At 36.2% G+C, this 21,033-nt stretch overlaps 1 protein-coding gene across 1 annotated transcript in view; it reads left to right on the top strand.

The window, feature by feature from the left end:
* The first annotated feature begins 232 nt into the window (after positions 1-232).
* CYTIP (cytohesin 1 interacting protein) overlaps positions 233-21,033 on the top strand; it is a 67,874-nt gene continuing 47,073 nt past the window's right edge. Inside the window, exons 1-3 of the mRNA XM_023530038.1 lie at positions 233-305; positions 1,192-1,293; positions 1,808-1,925. Coding sequence (XP_023385806.1) covers positions 1,923-1,925 — 3 coding nt within the window. The 5' untranslated portion in view covers positions 233-305; positions 1,192-1,293; positions 1,808-1,922. The remainder of the gene's footprint in view (positions 306-1,191; positions 1,294-1,807; positions 1,926-21,033) is intronic.

The raw sequence follows: 21,033 nt of genomic DNA on the forward strand, positions 1-21,033 counted from the left end.
AACAATGAATAAACTCTCTTCCCTAGTAACTTTGCTTGTAGTGGCATAATAAAGTAATAATTGCTCAATGACTACTTGGTCTCATGAGTTAATGTTTGCAAAGAACTTTAAACTTCTTGGGGAAGAGTGGTGTTTTTCTTGGCACTGTATCATATTTTCAGTGGCACACAAATTATTCCTCCTTTTCTTCCTCTAGCTGCCTGCACCGTGCCCTCCCCCAGCTCCTTGCTGGGCCAGGATCTCCCAAAGGGCAGCCACACTGCTCTTACTGACTTCTTCCAGTCACCTCCAGCCTTGCAAGAAAGGTAGGGACAAAGCAAATATCGGACAGATTTCTTGAAGGCCTCTCAAGAAGCTCTGGGGAAGTGGAATTTGGGTTGAGCTTAATGACTCTTAGAACTATTGGTGTATAGAGGAATCCAAGTTCTTGGCCAGCCATGGAAGAAGCTATTGGGACAGATGGGCTGATTCGTAAGGACACATCAAACTAAATCCTGAAGGGAAGATAGAGAGAGTCATGTAGGCGATTGTATGTGCCAAAGCAGCTGTTTTTTAAAGTGCATATAGTTTTATACACATAATACAAAACTTTGACTCTAACTAGCAGAAACTATTATAGTTTTGTTAGAAGGAACTCATAAGACAAGCCAGTTTCCTTTCATATGGGTAAAAATTTTAACTATTATGGTTAATTTCCCCCCATTTTTTAAATATTTGACGATGGCAAATAATGGGGTTCTATCTCGCAATAGATAATCATAGGCTGCAATGTTTTTGATTGTATTTGTTACTATAAAATTGCCTTTATTTTTAGGAACAATAATTAAACAGTTCAAATGTGTTTTGGAAAACAAAAGCTGTTTTCTATTAAGAATGGCTGTCTTTTATGAACAAATTCAAGAACAAAGTTTTTTTCCTGTTGAGGTTGTATTAACTTTCAACTGATCTTGCACAATAAATACCTCAAAGTAATGCACAGAGAGCTAGTTATAGTTGCAGAATAACTAGAATGACTATCGGAAGCAGATCTTGCCTTTGAGGCAGAAACAGGTCCTATTTTCCACAACTTTAAAGTGACTTGTTTTCCAAACCAAATCACGAGGTTTTCTCTGTGTATGGAAACTTTTCCGTGATACATATGCTGGTTGCTGTGCTTATGGCAAATTTGCTCTCTCTATAAATTGTTTTTAGGGCCTGGAAATGAAAGTTATGTGGAGAAAAGCTAACCTGGTTTTCTAGCAAAAAGATAGACTACATTAATGATATCTGTTTTGCTTCAAAGAAAAAACTCAGGTAAGTCTGGCTTTAGTTAACAGCATGAAGTTAACGAAGTCTTAGTTTTGTTTTTGTAAAAAAAAAAAAAATGATTGCAGGAATCTTCCCTCTAATTAAATTGTACTCATTATTAATCTGAAACAAAAGCAAATGTAGTAAAACTTGTAGTTACCTTATAGTAAGGAGCATTTGAAAATCTGAATGCTTAGCGTCCCCATAGAAGCCGTATGTGGAACATTTATTCGGGAGTGACTCCAGATAAGAAATAGCTTTTTTTTTTTTCCCCACTTGATTCAATACAGAATGAAGAACCCTGATTTTCCATTTGTATAGGGCTTGAGAATCACATAGATATTACTGAATTGTTGTTGTTTTCTTCTCTTTTATTTGTAAGGTATTTGATACTAGACGGTTTGTCCCTGTCCTGCAGTAAATAAATAGGAGTGCCCTCTGGGAAAGAGGAGGAGGGCAGCATTAATTAGGGTGGGATCGAATTTCCTTTTCAAAAGGTCAGTATCCTGTTGCATTGCAGGGGGCTGTAAATTCACTTAGAGCAGAAGAGACAAAACCTCATAAGCTCTGACCTGGCGACCAGGAATCACTGTCAGAGATTTGCCAACTAAAGTTCATTTGAGAACTGAAGTTCTATGGTAAGTGTGGGTTTGAAATGTGAGGGTTGATTCTTATTATGCATTATCGTTATTTTCTTTGATGTGGAGGAGGGGAAGATGTGAATAAGTTTTACTGTAGTATTGAATATTAAGATAAATAAAATATTGAGGGAATTGTTGCTGGGAATTCATTATTCAAGCGTTTAACGAGTAAGCTGGTTGGCTTTTAGGTTTTTTTCCCCTAAATATTCTGAACTACTAATGTGTTTTTGTTGTTATTCTTGTTACTAGGACTCTTCTTTTTTTTTATATTGTATGGTCAGTGGATTTGATAATGGGCATGTCTCTTATCAGGACAAATGTGGAGTTTATGACATCCAGACAATTTTTGGTAATAACCAGAGAGGTCCAATAAATACAGGAGTGTGATATCATTGCAAGGGGAAAGGAAAAAAACCGGTCAAGAAAGTTAAAGTTTCTTTTCTTTTGAAAAGAAAAGAGGGAGCTGGTGAGAATCCAAGTTTAAATTGGCTAAGCAGTAGAGCTCAAACATAATATTCTCATGATAAAGACAGGGTAAGGCAGCTCATGGAAATTTACTCTGTGTGTGTGTGTGTGTGTGTCTGTGTGTAAGAAAAAGAGAGAGAATTGATTATTTTTTTTAAATCTATATCCATGCTAACCTTTCTAAGAATAGAAATCCTGTCCTTTCAGCTCTGTATCATCTCCTAAGAGACAATCAATAAATACTTATTGATCCAAAAGGTATCTTTTTGTAGCTGCTGCCAGAAAAGGTGAATGCAATAGTTACTTTGACGTACTTTCTGTGAGATAGGCATGAATAAGGTAATCAGAGCTCATCCTGCGTCAGCTGAAGCTTCATCAAATAAGTTTCAGCCCAAAAGTGAACTGTGGGCATATGACAGAGCATTTCCTCAACAGGGCAGAGTCACGCTTTTGGCTTAGACCACCAGGGGTCAGGGCATAGTTTCCAGGAAAGCTTTGTTAAAGGAGACTTTTGGTGTCAAAGAAGATAGCTACAGGGTAGTGGGTCTCGAACTTTTAAATATGTAAAGTGTTCAAGGACTGCTTCCTGTGTCTTAACTTCTAGTGATTCTGATTTAGGAAGTTGAAGGTAGGGGCGGTGTCTCTGGGGATCTTTATTTTGTAAAAGCTGCAGATGTTGGAGAACCTCACTTTTCAGAAAAATGTGTGGGGTTTCTCTAGCTTGTTTATCTCATTAGAGGACGGTTGGTTCAGAAAAAGAGCCTGGCTCTGAAGGAGACTCGGAGCTGCTTAGATGAAGAAGCAGTGCCTGTCACACAGACCTGGGTTCAAATTCCCCGCGGCTTTGCACGAAGTGCTTTGTTCTCTAAGATTCGGGTTCCTTTTTTTTTTTTTTTTTTTTAAAGAAGAGAACCATATTGTTTACTTCATGAGATTTAAAGAAATAATGCAGTCAAAGCACTTAGCTGAGTGACTGTCATATAATAAAGCATTAGTAAATGTTAGCTCTTGCGATGGGGAGAGAAGGGGAATGTCAGTGATAAGCTCTCTGTGGCCAAGAAAATGGTTTGGGCAGACAGAGGCAAGATGTGACCAACCAAGAGGTTAACTCTTGGATGTAGAGGGTCCAGGGCCAATGTCTGAAGGTGATCCTAGACTGGAAGGAGAATAAACATGAGGATAGGAGACATACTTTCTCAACATTACAAATATTTCCCAAGAGCAGTAATGAACAACCCGGATGGAACAGTTCATTGGAATTTTAATTGATTCCCAAATAGTATTTAACTCAATAGTTTAATTGATTTTCCTCAGGAAAACCATTGTAAGATATTCTAAAGAAAAACAAAGTGGAATTAATCAAATTTGGCAATTTGTTCATATCTGCCATCTGCCCCAAATGGAAAGAGTGATGAATGAAGAGAAAAATGGTCAAGGGTGGAAAGGAACAATGACCACCCATCAAATAAATTGTAATTAAATGGCATCTGGTAGTTTAGTACAATGTCAGGTTGGACCGAATTGGCTGGCTGGCTCACGTGCGGCTGATGCCAAGCGCTCTACCTAGATGAAGTATAAAGACCAGAGGAAACAGGACTGACACCTTAGTTAGGTGCCTTTCTTAAAAGGCAAAGATGAAATCGAGTGGCATTTAATTATATGCTATGACTGAAACAGCTAATAAGTGAACAGACGGAGTATATGAAGAATGGGTGGGGTGAGGTGGCATCAGACTGTCTCAGGCAAATCATTTAGCTCCTTTTGGCCTTATGAAGTCCCCTTCTAGTCCTGATACACCGTGATAAGCCACAGGAGGTGGGCTGAATCCTAATTCTCTTATATTTTTCTTAACTGGAAAGTAGTCCCTCAACTAGGGAACGTAAGTTATTGTCAAATGTTAGCTATTTTGAGAAATTTCGTTTACCCTGAACTATAAATTTTTTAGTGTTTTGTTTGTTTGTTTGTTTTACTTAAGCCTAAATTTCAACTCAAATATGTTTTTACCAGTGCTCTTGCTTCTCTGGATAAATAACCACAATAAAAGATGTTAATGATAAATAAATGGTGAAGAAAAAACTGCTGATAACAATAGCCACCATTCTTTGAGCACCTATCATCTATCTGTTAGGTATTATGCTTGTCACATTAATCCCTATGCTAACCTTGTTAGGAGGCATTATTGTGTCTCTTTTCCATAAGGATTCTGAGAGGTCACAGAAGTAGCAAATAGCAGAGTTGGTATTTGAATCTAGGTCTTTCTAATTCCAAAACCCATGCCTCTCTTTCTTTGAAATAACCATCAATCTGCTGTGCTGAGTGCATTCAAAGGCATCCTGTATAGTTTGCTCTTTGATTCAGGGTCTCCTAACTATTAATCAAAAATACCATGTAAAAGTTTATATTTAATGTCTTCCTCCTTCATTTTTTCACTTGTGACCACTTTAGGGGAGCACTTTTTCCTAACAGCAATATCATATTATTTCATTTACTTTGACTAATGAGTTTACCAACCAGTAGTAACTTGCCTGGGGCTTATACATGGAAGCAACAATTGTTTTCTTCTCTGATTACTTAAGCTTTGTCAAATTTCCCTTTTCCTTGGGCAGATACAATGATCTTTTGGTCAGTTTTTTTTTTTTCTATTAAAACAAAAACAAAAACAAAACACAACTGATTTTGTGTTATAAAAAACTTAATTTCGATCCATTTAAATCTGTCTCCTCTGACATCACAGGTTAGATAGGAGGTTTCGAGGTCAGAAGGATAGGGGCATGGTATGTCTCTGGGATTACATCTCTCTCTCCTAGAAAACTACAGTTTGGGGAGATTCAGGGCAGAGAAGAAGGAGAAGAAAAGGATGAGTCTCTGATATTTAGTAGTCTTTAGTGTAAGATTTTAACTCTTTCCTGGTTCAGGTGGACTAGAAGGATGAGGCCCTCTGTGAGGTCAGCATCCCCATGAGAGTTTTCGGAGCCCTTGGGGCCTCCTCTTGACACAGTCATTGATATGAGAGATTCACTCCAGGAAGATCTTAGTTATGCAAATACCCCAGCCTCCTGTTGTTGGGTCTGCTCATTTAGTAACCTGCCCTCGTGCATGGAATATGGCAACGCAAACCTGACCACAGCCCGCGAGTTCACTCGGCCCACGGAGAGTTGTCCCAGGACTGTGCCCTCTCTCTTCTTTGCATTTCCTTTCCCTCTTCAGTATAAATAGGCACAGGAGGTAGGCTAGCAAGGCCACTGCATATGCAGGCGTCAAAGCTGGAAATTGCGGCATTCAGGTACTACAGGCACCCGTCCCCAGCTTTAAGAAGGGCTTTCTTGGCAGCCCCTGCACTTGGTTCAGTAGTAAAAGGTGTGTTCTTAGGGGAATCGATGAAAAACCAGCAGCATTATACCCTTCCACCCTTGACAAGGCTGCCTCACTGTGTTGATGATTTTCTGATTCTTCTTTTCCAGTCCAGTCTTCCTATTTTAGACTTCATTGGGGAAGGGGAGGGCACAGTCTGGGAGACAGTTGAGAGAAGCAGAGCCATTTACTTGTCCCTTAGTAAGCCTTGAAAGAGACGGTGGCTCCAGTTATTAATTCTCCAGCTTCTTTATCTCAATATTGGGGCCCTAATGGCCAATTCTGAGGGAAGAGAAAAACTTGCACTTAGTAGCCTGTTAACATTTTGCACTTTTGGGGGCAAAAATTAATTGATATAAAATTAAGACTCCTTATTCACAAGAGACACTCTCAAGGAAATACTTGCAAAAGACATATCTGATAAAAGATCGTTATCCAAAATATACTTGCCAATACTTGGAAGCAACCAAGATGTCCTTCAGTGGGTGACTAAATAAACTGTGGTACCTCCAGACAATGGAATATTATTCAGTTCTAAAAATTAATGTGCTATCAAGCCATGAAAAAAACGTGGAAGAACCTTAAATGCATATTAGTAAGTGAAAGAAGCCAATTTGAAAATCATACTGTGGGATTCCAACTATATGGCATTCTAGAAAAGGCAAAACTATGGAGACAATAAAAAGATTCGTGGTTGCTAGGGGTTGAGAGGAGGAAGGGATGAATAGGCAGAGCACAGAGGACTTTCAGGCCAGTGAAACAAGTCTGTATGATATTACGGTGGTGGATACATATCATAGTATACTCACTTGTCAAAACCTATAGAATGTACAACACCAAAAGTGAACCCTGTTGTAAACTATGGACTTGGGTGCTAATGATATGTCAGTCAATGTAAGTTCATCAATTGTAACAAATCTAGTGTGGGGTCTTGATAGTGGAGGAAGTTGCACCTGTGTGGGAGCAAGAGGTATATAAAAACTCAGTACTTTCTGTCCCATTTTGAACCTAAAACTGATCTAAAAAATAAAGTCTATTAAAAATTAATTTATATTAAAAATATTATTATAAAGCGTTACAGTTAGCCAAAATAGAGAAATCTTCTTTCTAAATAGATAACAGATTTCTTCACTTTTATATGGAACTGAGTAGTGTTTTATTATAACTCTGTCCCTTGGACATAGAATGTCTAGCAAATGATAGACACAGTGCAGTTTTCTACCTCCTCCCTGTGTTCTGTTTTCATAGATACTGATCTTGAGATGACTAGGCAGGAGCACGCTTGGGTGAGTAGAGATGCCTCTTCCTGGAAGCCTTCGCCTTGATAGTGCAGTTACCCCAGGGATGCACAGAACTCTGCATCACAGTTACTGTTGAGAATGATATAACTATAGTGACTCATTATTACCTAAAAAATGGCAGTCCCCAAAAGTCATGATTGTTTTCCTAGAACACTCTCTTCTGTGTTCATGACATTATTTGATCTTCAAACCAGGAATAAGAAGCAGAGAAAGACAGTTATTGAAGCTGGCAAGTTAGACATGTTATAGTTCTGAGAAATTTAGCCAGTTGTGAAAAACTGGCATTTACCTATTATGTTATTCTTTCACACAGCTACAAGCACCCATTCTGGGCCTTCTTTTCTAAGACTATCTTCTGTCAGAATAAGAGGTTTTCCACAACCAACAAAGAGTTAATATTTGGTAATCTCCTAACTGGTGTTAAGAACATGAACCTCTGGATGATGAGATTATAGGTGAGATTAAATTATATTTATGAACTTTCTAAAAAAATATTCTTATAATAGACATGCACTTTTTATCATCAGACAAAAATAAAGAAATCTATTTAAAAACAAAGATTACCTAGAAGAAAAACAGATAAAATATCTATGAAAATTTTGAAAGATGAGTTTATAAGGAAGACTTACCCTACCAATATAGAATAACAACAGCAATGATAACTAACACTTCTGTGGCACATTTTATGTGCCAAGCACTCTTATAAACTCTTTAGTTATTAACCAATTTAATCTTCATAACATTCTCATGATGGAAGTAATATTGGTATGGCCATTTGACAGATAAGGGAACAGAATCACAGAGAGGCCATAACTACTAACACATTGTTAGATAGCTGGTAAGGGGTAGAGTTAAAATCTGAGAACAAGCACCCTGGTTCCAGAGTAGGATTCTTAATCTCTCTTTCTGGGTTACAAAAAGCCATACTAGTAAGAACAACATAGTACCAGATAAACATCAGAGCTATTAATGTAATAAAAATAAATTGGCTGGCAACAGAAACTAGAATATAGAAAAGTTTAATAGGATAAATAAATTACCATAAATCAGTAAGACAGGGATGGGTAATTTTATAATGTTATTTGGGGAAATTGATTTTTTCAGATAAAAAATTCAGGTTAGTGCACTCCCACATAAAAATAATTACCCATTTTACTCCAAACAGATTAAAGAGTTAAATCTAAATAGTTAAACCAAATAACTTGGAAGAAATATAGATGAATGTTTATCTAATCTCTAGATGGAAAAGGGTTTTCTAAACCCAAAAGCAATTAAAGAAATCACAGAGAAAAATATTAATGGGTAAAATAAAAATTTCTGAATATCATAAACAAAAGGAAAAGATAACAACTAAGACATTTAGGAAATTGTGATTTTTAAAATACATACCTGTAAGAAAATCACAAAAGAGGAAATAAATGGTTAACAAAATGTGAAAAATACTCACCCTCTTTTGTAATACAAGAAAGGCAAATTTTCAAAAATTCAAATCGAAACAAAAATTAGGTAGCATTTTTCACAGAGCAAACATGACAAAGAGTTTTAACTGGTAATTATCAAGGTTGTCAGGAATTCTGCAGGATCAATGGTTTCATGTACAAACTCCTGCCAATAATTTAGCAATATCCATCAAGAGCCTTAAAAACAGCCATATTTTTCAAACCAAAAATTTTGATGTAAGGGTTTATCCTAAGAAAATGGATATGTGAACTAGGATTTACGTATACCCAAATTTTCATCTTACCTTTATTTCTATTACTGAACTATTAGAAACAACTTAATATTTAATAAAATTGGATTAGGTGACAATAACTGGAAAAAACAGCTATAGGATTAAAATTGTGTTGTGAGTAGTTCTTAGTGAGAAAAGAAAATGGTTATTAGATAGAGGTTATTATAGAGAGGATACATAGTTATTTAAGCATAGTTGTCTCATCTAGTTAAAATTAATTACAATGAAAAAAGACTAGAAAAGTCATGACTGATGTTCACAATGGCTGTTGATGGTGGAGGGATCACTATATTTTACAAATTGTCTAAAACAAGCAGATCATAATGGGGAAAAACTTATTTTAAATAAGAAAAAAGTAAGAAATACAGGGATCAGTACAGAAACACTGACCCCTGTATGATCTCATATCTGAAATGATGGCAGAACTGGTATGGAGTTTAGAGCAAATAAAAATTTTAGAACAATTAATGCTTTTGGCTGCCTTCAAAGCATTGGAGTCAATAGAACAACTGAAAGGATAGACCTGTGCTTCTTTTCTGCATACTTGAGAACAGCCAGCCCATATGCTGGGATATGCTGATAGATGCTAGTGTGTTTGTAAAATAAACCAGTTCCCTGCCCAAACTCGTGTTTTTATAGATGTCACATAGATTTTCAGAATTACCTCTAAAATGTCTGGTTGATGTTTTCAAAGGAATGAGTCTTGGAATTCAGTCTTTAGCATTTTCTCTTTATTTTGTTTAAGTTTGTGAACTTTTCAATATGTGCTGTATTATAAATTTTGGGGGATGGGAGAAGCAGCAGCAAAAATAAATGTAATTTGTCAATTAGCTGTTGCTTGTATTTTTCTACAGTCTAAATATACAGACGTTTCCAACTTTCCCTACTCTCATTTGAATTAGACTTTCTAAAACGTCTTAGAGGACTCTGAAGTTCTAATTATTTTCTTCAAACATTTTTCTCTCCTGGGAAGTTGGATGCGTTTATCTCTTGTCAGTATGCTCAGCCCCATGTCCAGGAAGATTTATTTTCCCACATTTTTAGTTCTTACCTGGACCCCTTGGTTCTAGTCAAACTCTTCCAGCATCAGGCCCTTACATGCTTGTTCTCAGCATACTGGATCCGTGGTCCACACTAGAGTTTATACTTTCAGTTTTGATCTCCTATTACCTTGGGCTCTCTTTCTGACCTCTCTGGGACTAGCTTGCATATCACCACCAAATCCATAGTCCGACAGTGAGCGACTTCTTAGGTAAGCACAGAAGAAAAGAAGGTTGTTTTCTTTTATTTCTTTTTTGAAAGTATCAAAGTATTTTGGCTAAAACATAAACATGATTTTTTTTTATGTCTAATAAACTTGAACAGAAACAAAGTATAATTAAAGCTGTATTTTCCATTGAGTCATCATTGAACTGTTTAGTACAGAGAGGAGCATTTTCTGTCCCCTCAGTCTCAGTAAGATTCCATGTGGTTCTCCATCAGCCCAAGAGATGAGATTCTGGTTGTTGCATTCTCAAAGCATGATGTCACTGAGTCCCAGGGCATTAATCATCATGGCATATACATTGTTTTGCTGCTATTCTCTGCTGAGCCAAGGAGATGATACATATGAATTCACACTCCTCCACTCTCATCTTTCATCTCCCATCTCCACTTTCTCTCTGAAGGCAGTTTTGGCTGCCACCAAATACTATACCTCAAGTGCCAAAATTTCAAACACAAATGATGTGCTTATTTATAGAAATATCCTGTCACTTGGGCTACTTCATCTTTTGATGGGTACACACTGACTTGTAGTACAGCTGCTGCTTTGTAACTGTAAAAGTCACAACCAGAGTTGTAAAGTGCTAATTTAAAACTGGAAGGTTGATAGGTAAGCTCAAATGCCTCTTGAGTCTCTAAGCCTCATTAGAAGTGTGGAGCTGTGTCAGCCTGGATTTTATTCCATGTCATAAAAGCCCTGGTGGTTTTGACAATTATCAGAGGATTCAAGGTGTCTTAGTCTTGGACTGTAATAAAAATACCATTAGACTGGAGACTGGGAAGGTCAAGATCACAATGCCAGAATAGTTGAGTTCTGTTGAGAACTTGCTTCCTTATTCCTGTGTCCCCACATGGTGCAGAGAGCAGAGAAACCCAAGCTCTCTTTTCTTATAAGGCACTAATCCCATACTTAGGGCTCCACCCTTATGACCTAATTATCTCCCAAAGGCTCTTTTCTAAATATCATATTAGGTATTAAGGTATCAACATATGAGTTTTTGAGGGACACAAACATGCAATCCTTAACACAAAGCGATCAAAGGGTCTTCTTGAGGAGGAGAAACACAGTCTGTCAGCCTCCAGAGTCAGCGATCAGTGAGGAGGCCTGAATACTTCATTTTGGGACAGGCATTAGTTTTCTGTTTTGTTTTCATTTGTACTATCTGCTGAGTATTAGTTGTTATGAGCTGAGAGCTGTTAACTCTTGGCAAAAAAAAAAAAAAAATAGTCCGAAGTATTGTAGTTGAAACCACCACTCTTGGAGAGAGAGAGAGAGAGAGAGAGAGAGAGAGAAGTGCTTGGATTATCAGGTAAACATCATTAGCATCAGCAGTTTCTATGCAACCCTGAAAATATACTGATGCTTAGTTTTATTGTTTAAAAAAAAATTTTATTGTTAAAAAAAGCTCCATCTTTTTATAAAAAATAACTTATTATAAAAATACATAAATAAGAAAGAACATATAAGAAACAAATTAAAATTTTTACTCTCTGTTAGGTAAGGGGCTGTGTGTGTGTGGATAAGAAAGTGTAGACATTCCTTACATAGAGGGTTGAAGTTACAGCAGGTGTCACATTGGTTCTAATCAGGTCATTGAAGAAAGAGGTATGGCCTAGGAGGCTAAAAATAGAATGTGTATATAGCCACAGGCCATGGGTTAGTTGGGGTCCAGTTTTAGTTGTTTTGAAGTAAAGTAATGTCAACTTCAGTAGACTTTTTTTCCTTCAGATTTATTGAAGTATAATTTACAAATGAAAATGTAAGATATTTAAAGTTTATGTCATGATGTTTTTATATATGTATACATTGTGAAAGGATTCTCCTATGGAGTTAATTCACATGTTCATAACCTCATATATTTACTGTTCATTTTGTTTTGTTTTTGCTGAGAATATTTAAGTTCTTAGTCTCAGCAAATTTTAGTTATACAATACAATATTATCAACTATAGTCACATTATATATTAGATCCTCAAACATTATTCATCTTATACTGAGTAGCTTTCTTATTGAAGAAACCCTTTGTTCAAGGTTTGTGATAAAAAGGTACTTAGAAGATATTAAAGAGAATCATTGGCTTATTGCTATCTGGACATGGCTTTCCACTTCCTTTTCCATAGGCAGAGACAATGGAAAGGAAGGAAAAGTGGTCTGGAAGAGGGCTGGGGCTGAATGTTGCATCATATAAATACTGCATACAATTTTTTTTTTTTTTTGCTGGTGGCTTGAACCAGCTTTTGTAAGTCTCAGCTAAGTATTGTTACAAAATCTTTGGAGGTAATTTTTTCCCCTTTGCGAACTTTCTTTAGAGCTAATTAGGAATGCTTCATGCCCCTATACAATTCCGCCCAATGTATCAGTGAGAATTTCGTGTATGCAATTTGTACAGTTCATGCTTCATATTCATTATAATTTAAATACACATTTGCTCATATTCACAACATAGTGATGGAATCAGTGAGATTTTGTTTGTTATTTAGTCAATCTCTTGGTTTTTTAAATCTCACCCAGATTATACCTAAAGAAATTTAAAGTGGCTAAATTTTAGTAAAATTCAGCAAGTTGGTTCTTTCCATACTTAGCATAATTTCTCTTTTCTTTGGAAGGATTTTATTTTTTGTTTGTTTCTTTGTTTAATTAATTCCAAGTAGAGAGAGTTCTCTTGTATTTGAGAGGCTGATATCTCTAAGTTAAAGAAAGGAAAATGGAGATATAAATAAATTTTTTTCTGAAATGCCAGAAATTTGGATGAGGTGAAACACCTGGTTCATAAGAAAAAAAATCAAGTCCGGCCACCTTTAAGGAGCTGAAATGATATTTCATCTGTTTCCAAGATACTTGGGTAAGTTAAGCCAAACAAGAAAAAACAGAAGTTCTTGAGTCAGAGAGGAAATGTTCATTACTCATTTGACTTTGCAAACAGAATGATGATGCCATTACCCTGAAATCTATAGAACTTAAGATAACTCATTGCCAATTATGAAAATACTATGGTTATGCTCTTGAATCATGAATCCCATAAACAACCTCACCTTATTCATTTTCTTTAGACTACTTTAACCATTCATACCTCTAGAACTAGATCACCTTTTCACAAACTTTTTGGATTATGGGGCACTTTAGGGAAGCTAACTCAACTCCCCTCTATCTTTTTGGTGACCTAGCCCATCCTATATAACTTGAATACGAAATATATACATGAGAACAAATGGAAAGATCCTTGTTCCTTTGACATAACTGAACAATGTTCCATTACTCAAAATTCAGGGAGAAGCTAAACATTAGCTGCAAAAGTATTATAAATGCTAATCTCCTTGGCCTCCTGTGGATGGCAGTCATCTGTAACATGCAGACAACTTGTCATACTTGATGAAAACCATGAAGGGGAAGCAGAATGGGGAAGTGGGAGAAAAGGTTTTAATTTAGTGGTCTTGTAACATTTTGGAAAATGTAAGTCAATGTGATATTTGCAGAAGTTCTCGCATTGTTATTGAAGACATCATATACCCTCTCTTGCATCTGCCCCCCACCCCTGCCCCGCCAAATGTTCTTTTTAATCCTTTAATCTAGGGAAGAGAGTATTTCTCTTCTCAACAATCTGATTCTGCCACTTGTGACCCTGTGTCCTTATGCCATGCCAGTGCTCAGCAACTTAGGATTTCTTAGATATTTTTATTAATATTTATTGAGTACTTAGTATTAGTCAGGTACTTCTACCGTGCTTTCATTTTCACGAAAACTCTATGAGGTTGGTGCAATTTTTATATAGATGTGAAAACTGAGGCACAGAGGGAGAAAATGCAGCTATTAGCTATTCCCAATAGTTTGGTTGCATACTATCCTCATGGGGCACCTGAAGTACAGTCCTCACATGATATCTGCAGCACTTGTTTAGCCCTTTTCCTCTTAATTTACAGTTATTTTAGAAATTTAAACTGTTTTCGAAGTTATGGAAGCAAATATATATATATAAGGTAAGGATTAAAACATACAAAGAGATAGATTAAAAAATCTTCCTTCCCTTACACCCAAAGTCTACTCCTCAAAGATGTAACTATTATTAATTTTTAATGCATTTAGAGATAGTCTATGTATAAACCAGATTATATTTGAATATGTGCATATATTTATTTTAGTTTGTGGATCTCTTAAAGTACTTGTGTTATACCTTGACATATTATAGTCATTTGTGGAAGTGATTATTTCCCAGAATTGACTGTAAGCTCTCTGAGGTCATGCTGTCTATACTATTCTGGTTATCGACTGTTAAATAATGAATGATCCCAAGACCTAGTGGCTTAAACTAATGACAACATTTGTTTTGCTCACAGATCTGCAATTTGGGCAGGGCTCCGTGGGAACATCCCATTTTCGCTCTACTTAGCATTGGCTGGTGGCTCGAAAGCTGGGGCTGGAGTTATTTGAAGGCTTAATTGCTTATGTGTGCCATGTTTGATGCTGCTTTTATCTGGGACCTTGAGTGAGACAGTGGCTAGAACATCTACACATTGTCTTTCCATGTTGTGGATTGACTTCCTCAGAGAATGCTGGTTGGCTTCCAAACATCTCAAGAGAACTGGGCAGAAGCTGTATTGCCTTTTACAACTTACTCTTGGATGTCACATGGTGTCATTTGTGCAGTGATCACAGGCTTATCCAGACTCCAGGGGGAAAATGTATATTCCAGCTCATAAAAATCACATTGTTAGGAGAGCCTGTGTGATGGGCTATATCAATGAGGCTGTCTTTTGAAAATACTATTTGCCACAAGTATCTTTTCATCTTAGCTCATCCTTCTACTGTCTAGACTTTTATTACACAGGTTTGTATACAGTAGATACTCAGCTAATGTCCAGAAAATTAAATCGTTGAATCAGAGTTAGGAGGAGGCAGCTCTCTGGTCTAACGAAGGAGAGGAGGTGGTGGCTCATTTGTGAAGATGCTGCCTGTTATTTCAAAAGCAGGATTCAGGGTATAAAATCTCACCATGGACAATTGCTAGGGGTGGCTAGAAAAAGTGCTTATAGAATGGTTCTTCTGGGGCAACTAGCAGATGACTTGAGCTTTCTTCTTTGTCCAGGAAGTTTCTGAGAAGTGCCATTTTGATTGTAAAGGTGAAACAGAGGCTAGTGTGATGCCGAGCTTTATGTGAGCAGGTGCATTGAAACTACATCCTCTAGAAACTACAGTGAGTGCATAAAGCGCTGCCTTTTTCTAGTGAAGCTCACCTGAATTGCTCAAAAGCCTTTATTGTGTGTTTGACAGTGGCTAAATTGGTATGAAGGTGAATCTCTGGGTAGAAAAGATAAAATGGAGTGTGAAGCCTCAACCTTGTTTGTTCTTAGATTTTTATGGGAATAAATTATAGGTGCCTATCAGACTGATAACTAATAATATCAATGTTAGTCCTCTGGCATTGAGACCAGATCTATAACACCAACTGAGGTCTGGTATTGAAAAACACATCTCCTGACCAAGCAAAGCAAAATAAGTTATGCATAAGAGAAAGGTGGAGACAAGATGGAAGGCCCTGTTCACAAAATTTGTTTCTGTTATGTGTTTTTTGTTTGTTTGTTTCTCTGTCTTCTCCTCTGTACTGTCCCTCATACTTTCATAGTTGGTTTCCTCAGTCAGCTCTCAGCTGCTTCTGCTCACTGGACATTGATTGACATGTTTGCTCTTTCTTGGTGCCACATGATTTGAACCTGATAATCCTGAAACCTGATAATCAGACCAACCTGATCCCAGAAATAATCTCCACCACCACTCCTTCCAACGTTCACATGTACATCTGCAATGCACATCTTTGTGGTTTTCTCTCATACAAGTCTTAATTGGTGCATTCAAGCTTCAAGGACTCTGCTCATCTTCCCAGTTTGGCCTTCATAGGATTAGAACAAACAATCATTAAGATTCAGTGTTGATGTGTTTGTGAGAACTTAGAACCAGGTACACAATTTAAAAGGAGTTTGTGTGTTCATATTTAAGGGTATTTGGAATACTATCAGAGAGATTAAGTCAATATATTTGGATAAATATTTTTGGCTACCTGTAGGAGCTTTCTGTCACGTTGCCTATACTGACTTCTCCATCCAAACGTGTTGCTTGACTCCATTTTTTCTTTAATTTTTTTAACATTTAAACTACTTTAAATCATTACTTTTGAAGAGGTCATTAAAGGCCAACCTCTAGCTACCTTCCTGTCACTGTCTACATTCTTCTCCTCCAGATAAGTTTCACTGGAAGAGTATGACTTCATGGTAACCATTGGCGTTGCTTGACATAGGAAGAGGAAGCGACTGAAACATGAAATGTATGACAGACTTTGATGCTGAGGTGAAATTCTCTCATTGGGCATTGGTCTGACAGGATGTTAAGACACTTAATTATCTGGTCGAGTTCAAGGTATACATTTAGTGTGACTTTTAGAATTATTATTTTCGGAAAGCTAAAGAATATTGGTATTTGTTGACCTGTCATTATAAACGACTTCTGTAGCTTGGGATAAAGAGAGTATAAGATTTCCCAAGTTTTGGACCTCAGAGGTGAAAGACTGTTTGCTGGAGCTTGACTGTGTTCATGGCAGGGAAATTAGGGTTAAACAATGAATCAAAATCATTGGGCTCCTTGCCATCACTGTCCATGATATCATCACCCTTCTTGTTCCCCAGGATGGTTCAGAGTCTTCAACTTCTTCTCCAATTGCTCCTTTTACCTAGGGGTCATAGAGTCAATTGCTTATTCATCTTTAGTGCTTCTAACTTTTTACTCTTTCTCTTTTCCTTCTCATTGACATTGCTTTAGTTGAAGGCTTTCTTGACTGTTTCCAAGATTATGGCATTAGTTGAACTGGTTTTTAGCTGTGTCCCTTACAATTATTTTATAAGTCACTAAGAAGTCAATTTTCCCAAATTTTTCATTTAATTAACTTATATCTCTGTTAAAAAAAAAATTGTGATCCCCTTTGATTATTAAATCGAGTCTAAATTATTTAGCTTAGAAGATGAGGGCCCTCACCCATCCAGCCCCATTAAAGTGCTTGATAGCTATGTCTTACTAAGCAGCCCACATTCTTGGAACACCAGCCTCATCATCAATCTCTAATCAGTTCTCTCTGTGTTTTCTCCTTTTGATAACTCTCCTTACACTCTTATTTGTATGTGAAATGTTGATTCTTCTCTGGCTGCCATATCTAACCGTTGAAATTATATTAATTCTCTAAACTTGTCTTTCTCCTTCAAAGGCAACTTCTGCTCCCATCCCAAATATAAATTAATCTCTGTGTTCTGTCTTCCTGAAGTACTTTGTATCTTGTACTCTGTGGAAGTGGGTTTGTTGATTTCTTACTAGACTGTAGCCTCATGCAGGGCAGAAATGAGGTTTTAATAACTTCAGCATCACTTCCCCTTAGCTTAAAGCCAGATAATGCAGTAGGCCTTTGCTAAGAGTTGTTATTTTGAACTTGATTTTCATAGGTTGTCTCTGGGAAAAAGTTGAATTTAATCCAGACCATGAACTCAGTTTTTCTGTATATAAAGTATGTAAAGCTAATATTGTAAAAATGTATGATCGGTTGGTGACTAATTACCCTGATTATATTTTCTAAGTCAAAAATTTCAAATGTGATTTAATAAAAGATATTTAAGAGATAATTGTCAAAAGACATTAGGATTCTTTCCTCAAAAATTTAATGTACAGCAATTGCTTTTATGTGTTAGAGCTTATGAACTCTAATTAACAACTCTAGTAGACACAAACTCTAGATATGTTGTAATGCCAATGATTGTTTACCTAATATGCTGATATAAGAAGTCTTTAAATATTTTGGCATATATTTTTATATATATATAATATATATGTGTGTGTGTGTGTGTGTGTGTGTGTGTGTGTGTATATATATATATATATATATACACCTTATGCCCTTATTTTCCTCATCTCTTTTTAGAGTTGAGCTCTATCATGTGGTATGTTTATGAGAAGTGAGACCACCAATAAGTCTTTTCATCTTCAACTATACCAGCAAGATCTAAATGATGTGTCAGCTAGTCTGAGAATTATGATCACAGAAAGTTGCATATTAAAATCATAAAACTGCTATATTTAAAGAAAATCTTTTTTCTTGTGATTTGTTGTTCCATATTGTTCTTCTCTTTTATTAAAGGTTATAGAGTTCAGAATTGATTCTCTTTGCACCTTGTAACAATATTTAGTTATCCTGTTTTCAGTTTTAAATAGTGTGTCATTTTTCCATCACTACCTTCATGTAATATACACTTTTATTTTTGGTAAAGTTATTCATAATGAACTTGCTTTTCATTCTCCACCACACATTTAACTATTTCTTTTGGGCACAGATCTTCCTTTGAAGACAGTGGGAGCTTTATTCACAGATGAAATATGTGGCAGGAAGGGAACCGTTTCCCACCTTCCTCTCTCTCTGACTTGTTCATCATGTTTAACAATGTTTTCCACTGCTCTGTAGATAAGAATCTTTTTGTGAATTTTCTATATTTAACACCAACACTAAATGGTGTTAAGCAACATCAGCCATTCTCACCACATCCACCCAGATTAAAAATGAGTCAAAGACAATTAGGTTACTCTGGCAGGGACTGTGACCCCACAACTGATCATTTTTTTTTTTATAGTATTTCCAGTCCCTGTAGATACAAACAATGTGTTCTCTTCTGCAAATGCTAGGAGACAGATTCAAGCAATTTCCAATATCCTTTTCACCTCCTTTTTTTTTTTTCTTTTTAAGAGAATAGGATTTATTTTGCCCCCAACATTCTTGTTTCATTGCTTGACTAGTTAGGGTTAGACAGGTGCTTGATGTTGCTCACTTCTTTTATGTTCAGTTCTTATATGTAGTCACGGGATTTCACCCAACCCACTTTCCCAGATGTCTCGACCAACTTTGTAAAACTTCAGAAAAAGACACTCCACAAATTCCCTTGACAGTACATGCTAATATTGAATGATTTTTCCTTTGAGGAAAGTGCTACCTCAAGTAGTCACTTAAAGAGTAATAAGCAGGTTGTTCTTGTCTGGACATCTGAGGATGTCGGTCATGCCTTCTTTTAGATACTTGAATGACTCATATTAAATCAGCCTTCGTGCTCTAGCCAAACCCTCTCATTCAAGTCTTAGCTTCTTCTTGATTTTTTTTCTGGATCTTTTCCCAAATACCCACAACCTATGAAAGGCTCAAAGTGGGGCTTTCTTTACTCTAAAGTTATTTTATATGTTTAAATTGGTTTCAACATGAAATAAACTTAGTGGGGAAGTTTGCTTTTCCCCAACTAGTTCAGCTCTAGTTCTTCTAGTTAAGAAACTCAAGGACCAGGAAAAGATATTCCTGTGACAGCTTTTAATCAAAGGACATTCTCAGTCCTTTGACTTAAGTTTTTTCTTATATATGATATTGAACGCTTGAGGATAGACAATATGTCTCTTCTAAATATTCAGTTATAAATTGCTGGTAAACTGATCTAAACGACCATTCTCCCCACCCTTTGCCCAGAGTAATTTTATTTTAGAATCAATTTATTTCTTCTAATATATTTAGAATAATTTTCTGTGTGTTCTGGGGAAAATAGAATATTTTGATTCTATCTAAGTTCCTTGTCTATAAAATGAAGCAGAAGACGAGAATCGTCCCAAGGATGTTTTTAAAATTTAATCATATTTTTTCATTTTGTGATTCTAGATGAATTTCGTTGTGGATATAAAGATGATTTGAAGTGACAGTTGGACAGGAAAACATGAATCATAAAGTTAATAAAATTCGGGAGTCAAATCGGGTTCATCTCTCTCTCTCTGAAAGAGTCTTCACATAACTCAGGAGGAGCCTTCATTCTTCTCCTGCTGCTTTCCTTCCTCCTCTTTCCTGTTATGCTCCTCTTCTTCTTTATTTCTATTTTATTCTACAAGAGGAAAAAAGGCATAATTTTTCTAGGCGGCCCACTTAGAACATTTTTATAATGACTCCTCCAAATTCCTCTTCTTATGTAGACTGATATTGAACAAAAAGACTGTAGCAATGTCCATGTGAGGTTTTTAAACTTTACTATTTGTATGTTAAATTAACTTTGCATTTCCCTAGTTTTCCGCCCGAGACAACAAGTGCTCAGGAGAGAATATTAATTAGCGTGTGAGATCCCTTCCATACCTACAACATTTTCCTTCTTAAAAAAGAACATGCTAATTCCGTGTGCACATTTAGTACAAATGCTTTTTATTGTTTTAATGTATTTTTATTTTCCAAGGAAATTTCAGTTAGCATGATTGTCTCTATATTCTATCTCCTTTCCTATCCCACGTCAAATAATCAAGCACCAAAAAAGTGTCTTATATTTAGAACAGGCAAAAAGAAAATCAATATTTTATTTAGTGTTGCTTTATCTCGGACTTTTGCCAGGTACCAAAAGAATGAAACTTTTTTTTTTCCTTTGCTTTCTTATAATTATGTTTTAGTATTGAGAATTTTTTCTTGTCAGAATATATTTTTAGCAATTTGGTAAAATGTTGTAAATCAGTCAGAGTCTTTAAAAAATTTGTCCTGCCAAGACTGTGAAATACTTTCCTACATATTCATTTTCAAATTGATGGATGGATGACAGGCAGTAGGCAGCAGGATTGAGTACTAAACGATTCTTGTGTCAGGCTTCAGAAATCTTCGCAATCTGATCTGTAGCAATGAAAAGGAGTAGGAAAAGAGCAAAAACAGAAATATGTATGAGAATTTGGTCTTAAGTCAAAAAGTAGCAGCAAAGAATTATTTTTACTAAGAGGAATAGAAAAATAGTAAGTTTAGAGAGCTGGAATTTTTGATGCCATTATGAACAAATGAACTGATGATTTTAAGTTCTGTTGAAAACTTAACTGTTATCTTATGCCATGTTGAAATCTTAGAGATGAGGTGAAAAAACTATAAAAATGATTGAAAGTTTAGAAGGCTAAGTTTATGAAGAAAGATGAGAAAAAGGGC

The sequence above is a fragment of the Pteropus vampyrus genome, unplaced genomic scaffold, assembly GCF_000151845.1.
Source record: "Pteropus vampyrus isolate Shadow unplaced genomic scaffold, Pvam_2.0 Scaffold2, whole genome shotgun sequence".
NCBI classification, from domain to species: Eukaryota; Metazoa; Chordata; class Mammalia; order Chiroptera; family Pteropodidae; genus Pteropus; species Pteropus vampyrus.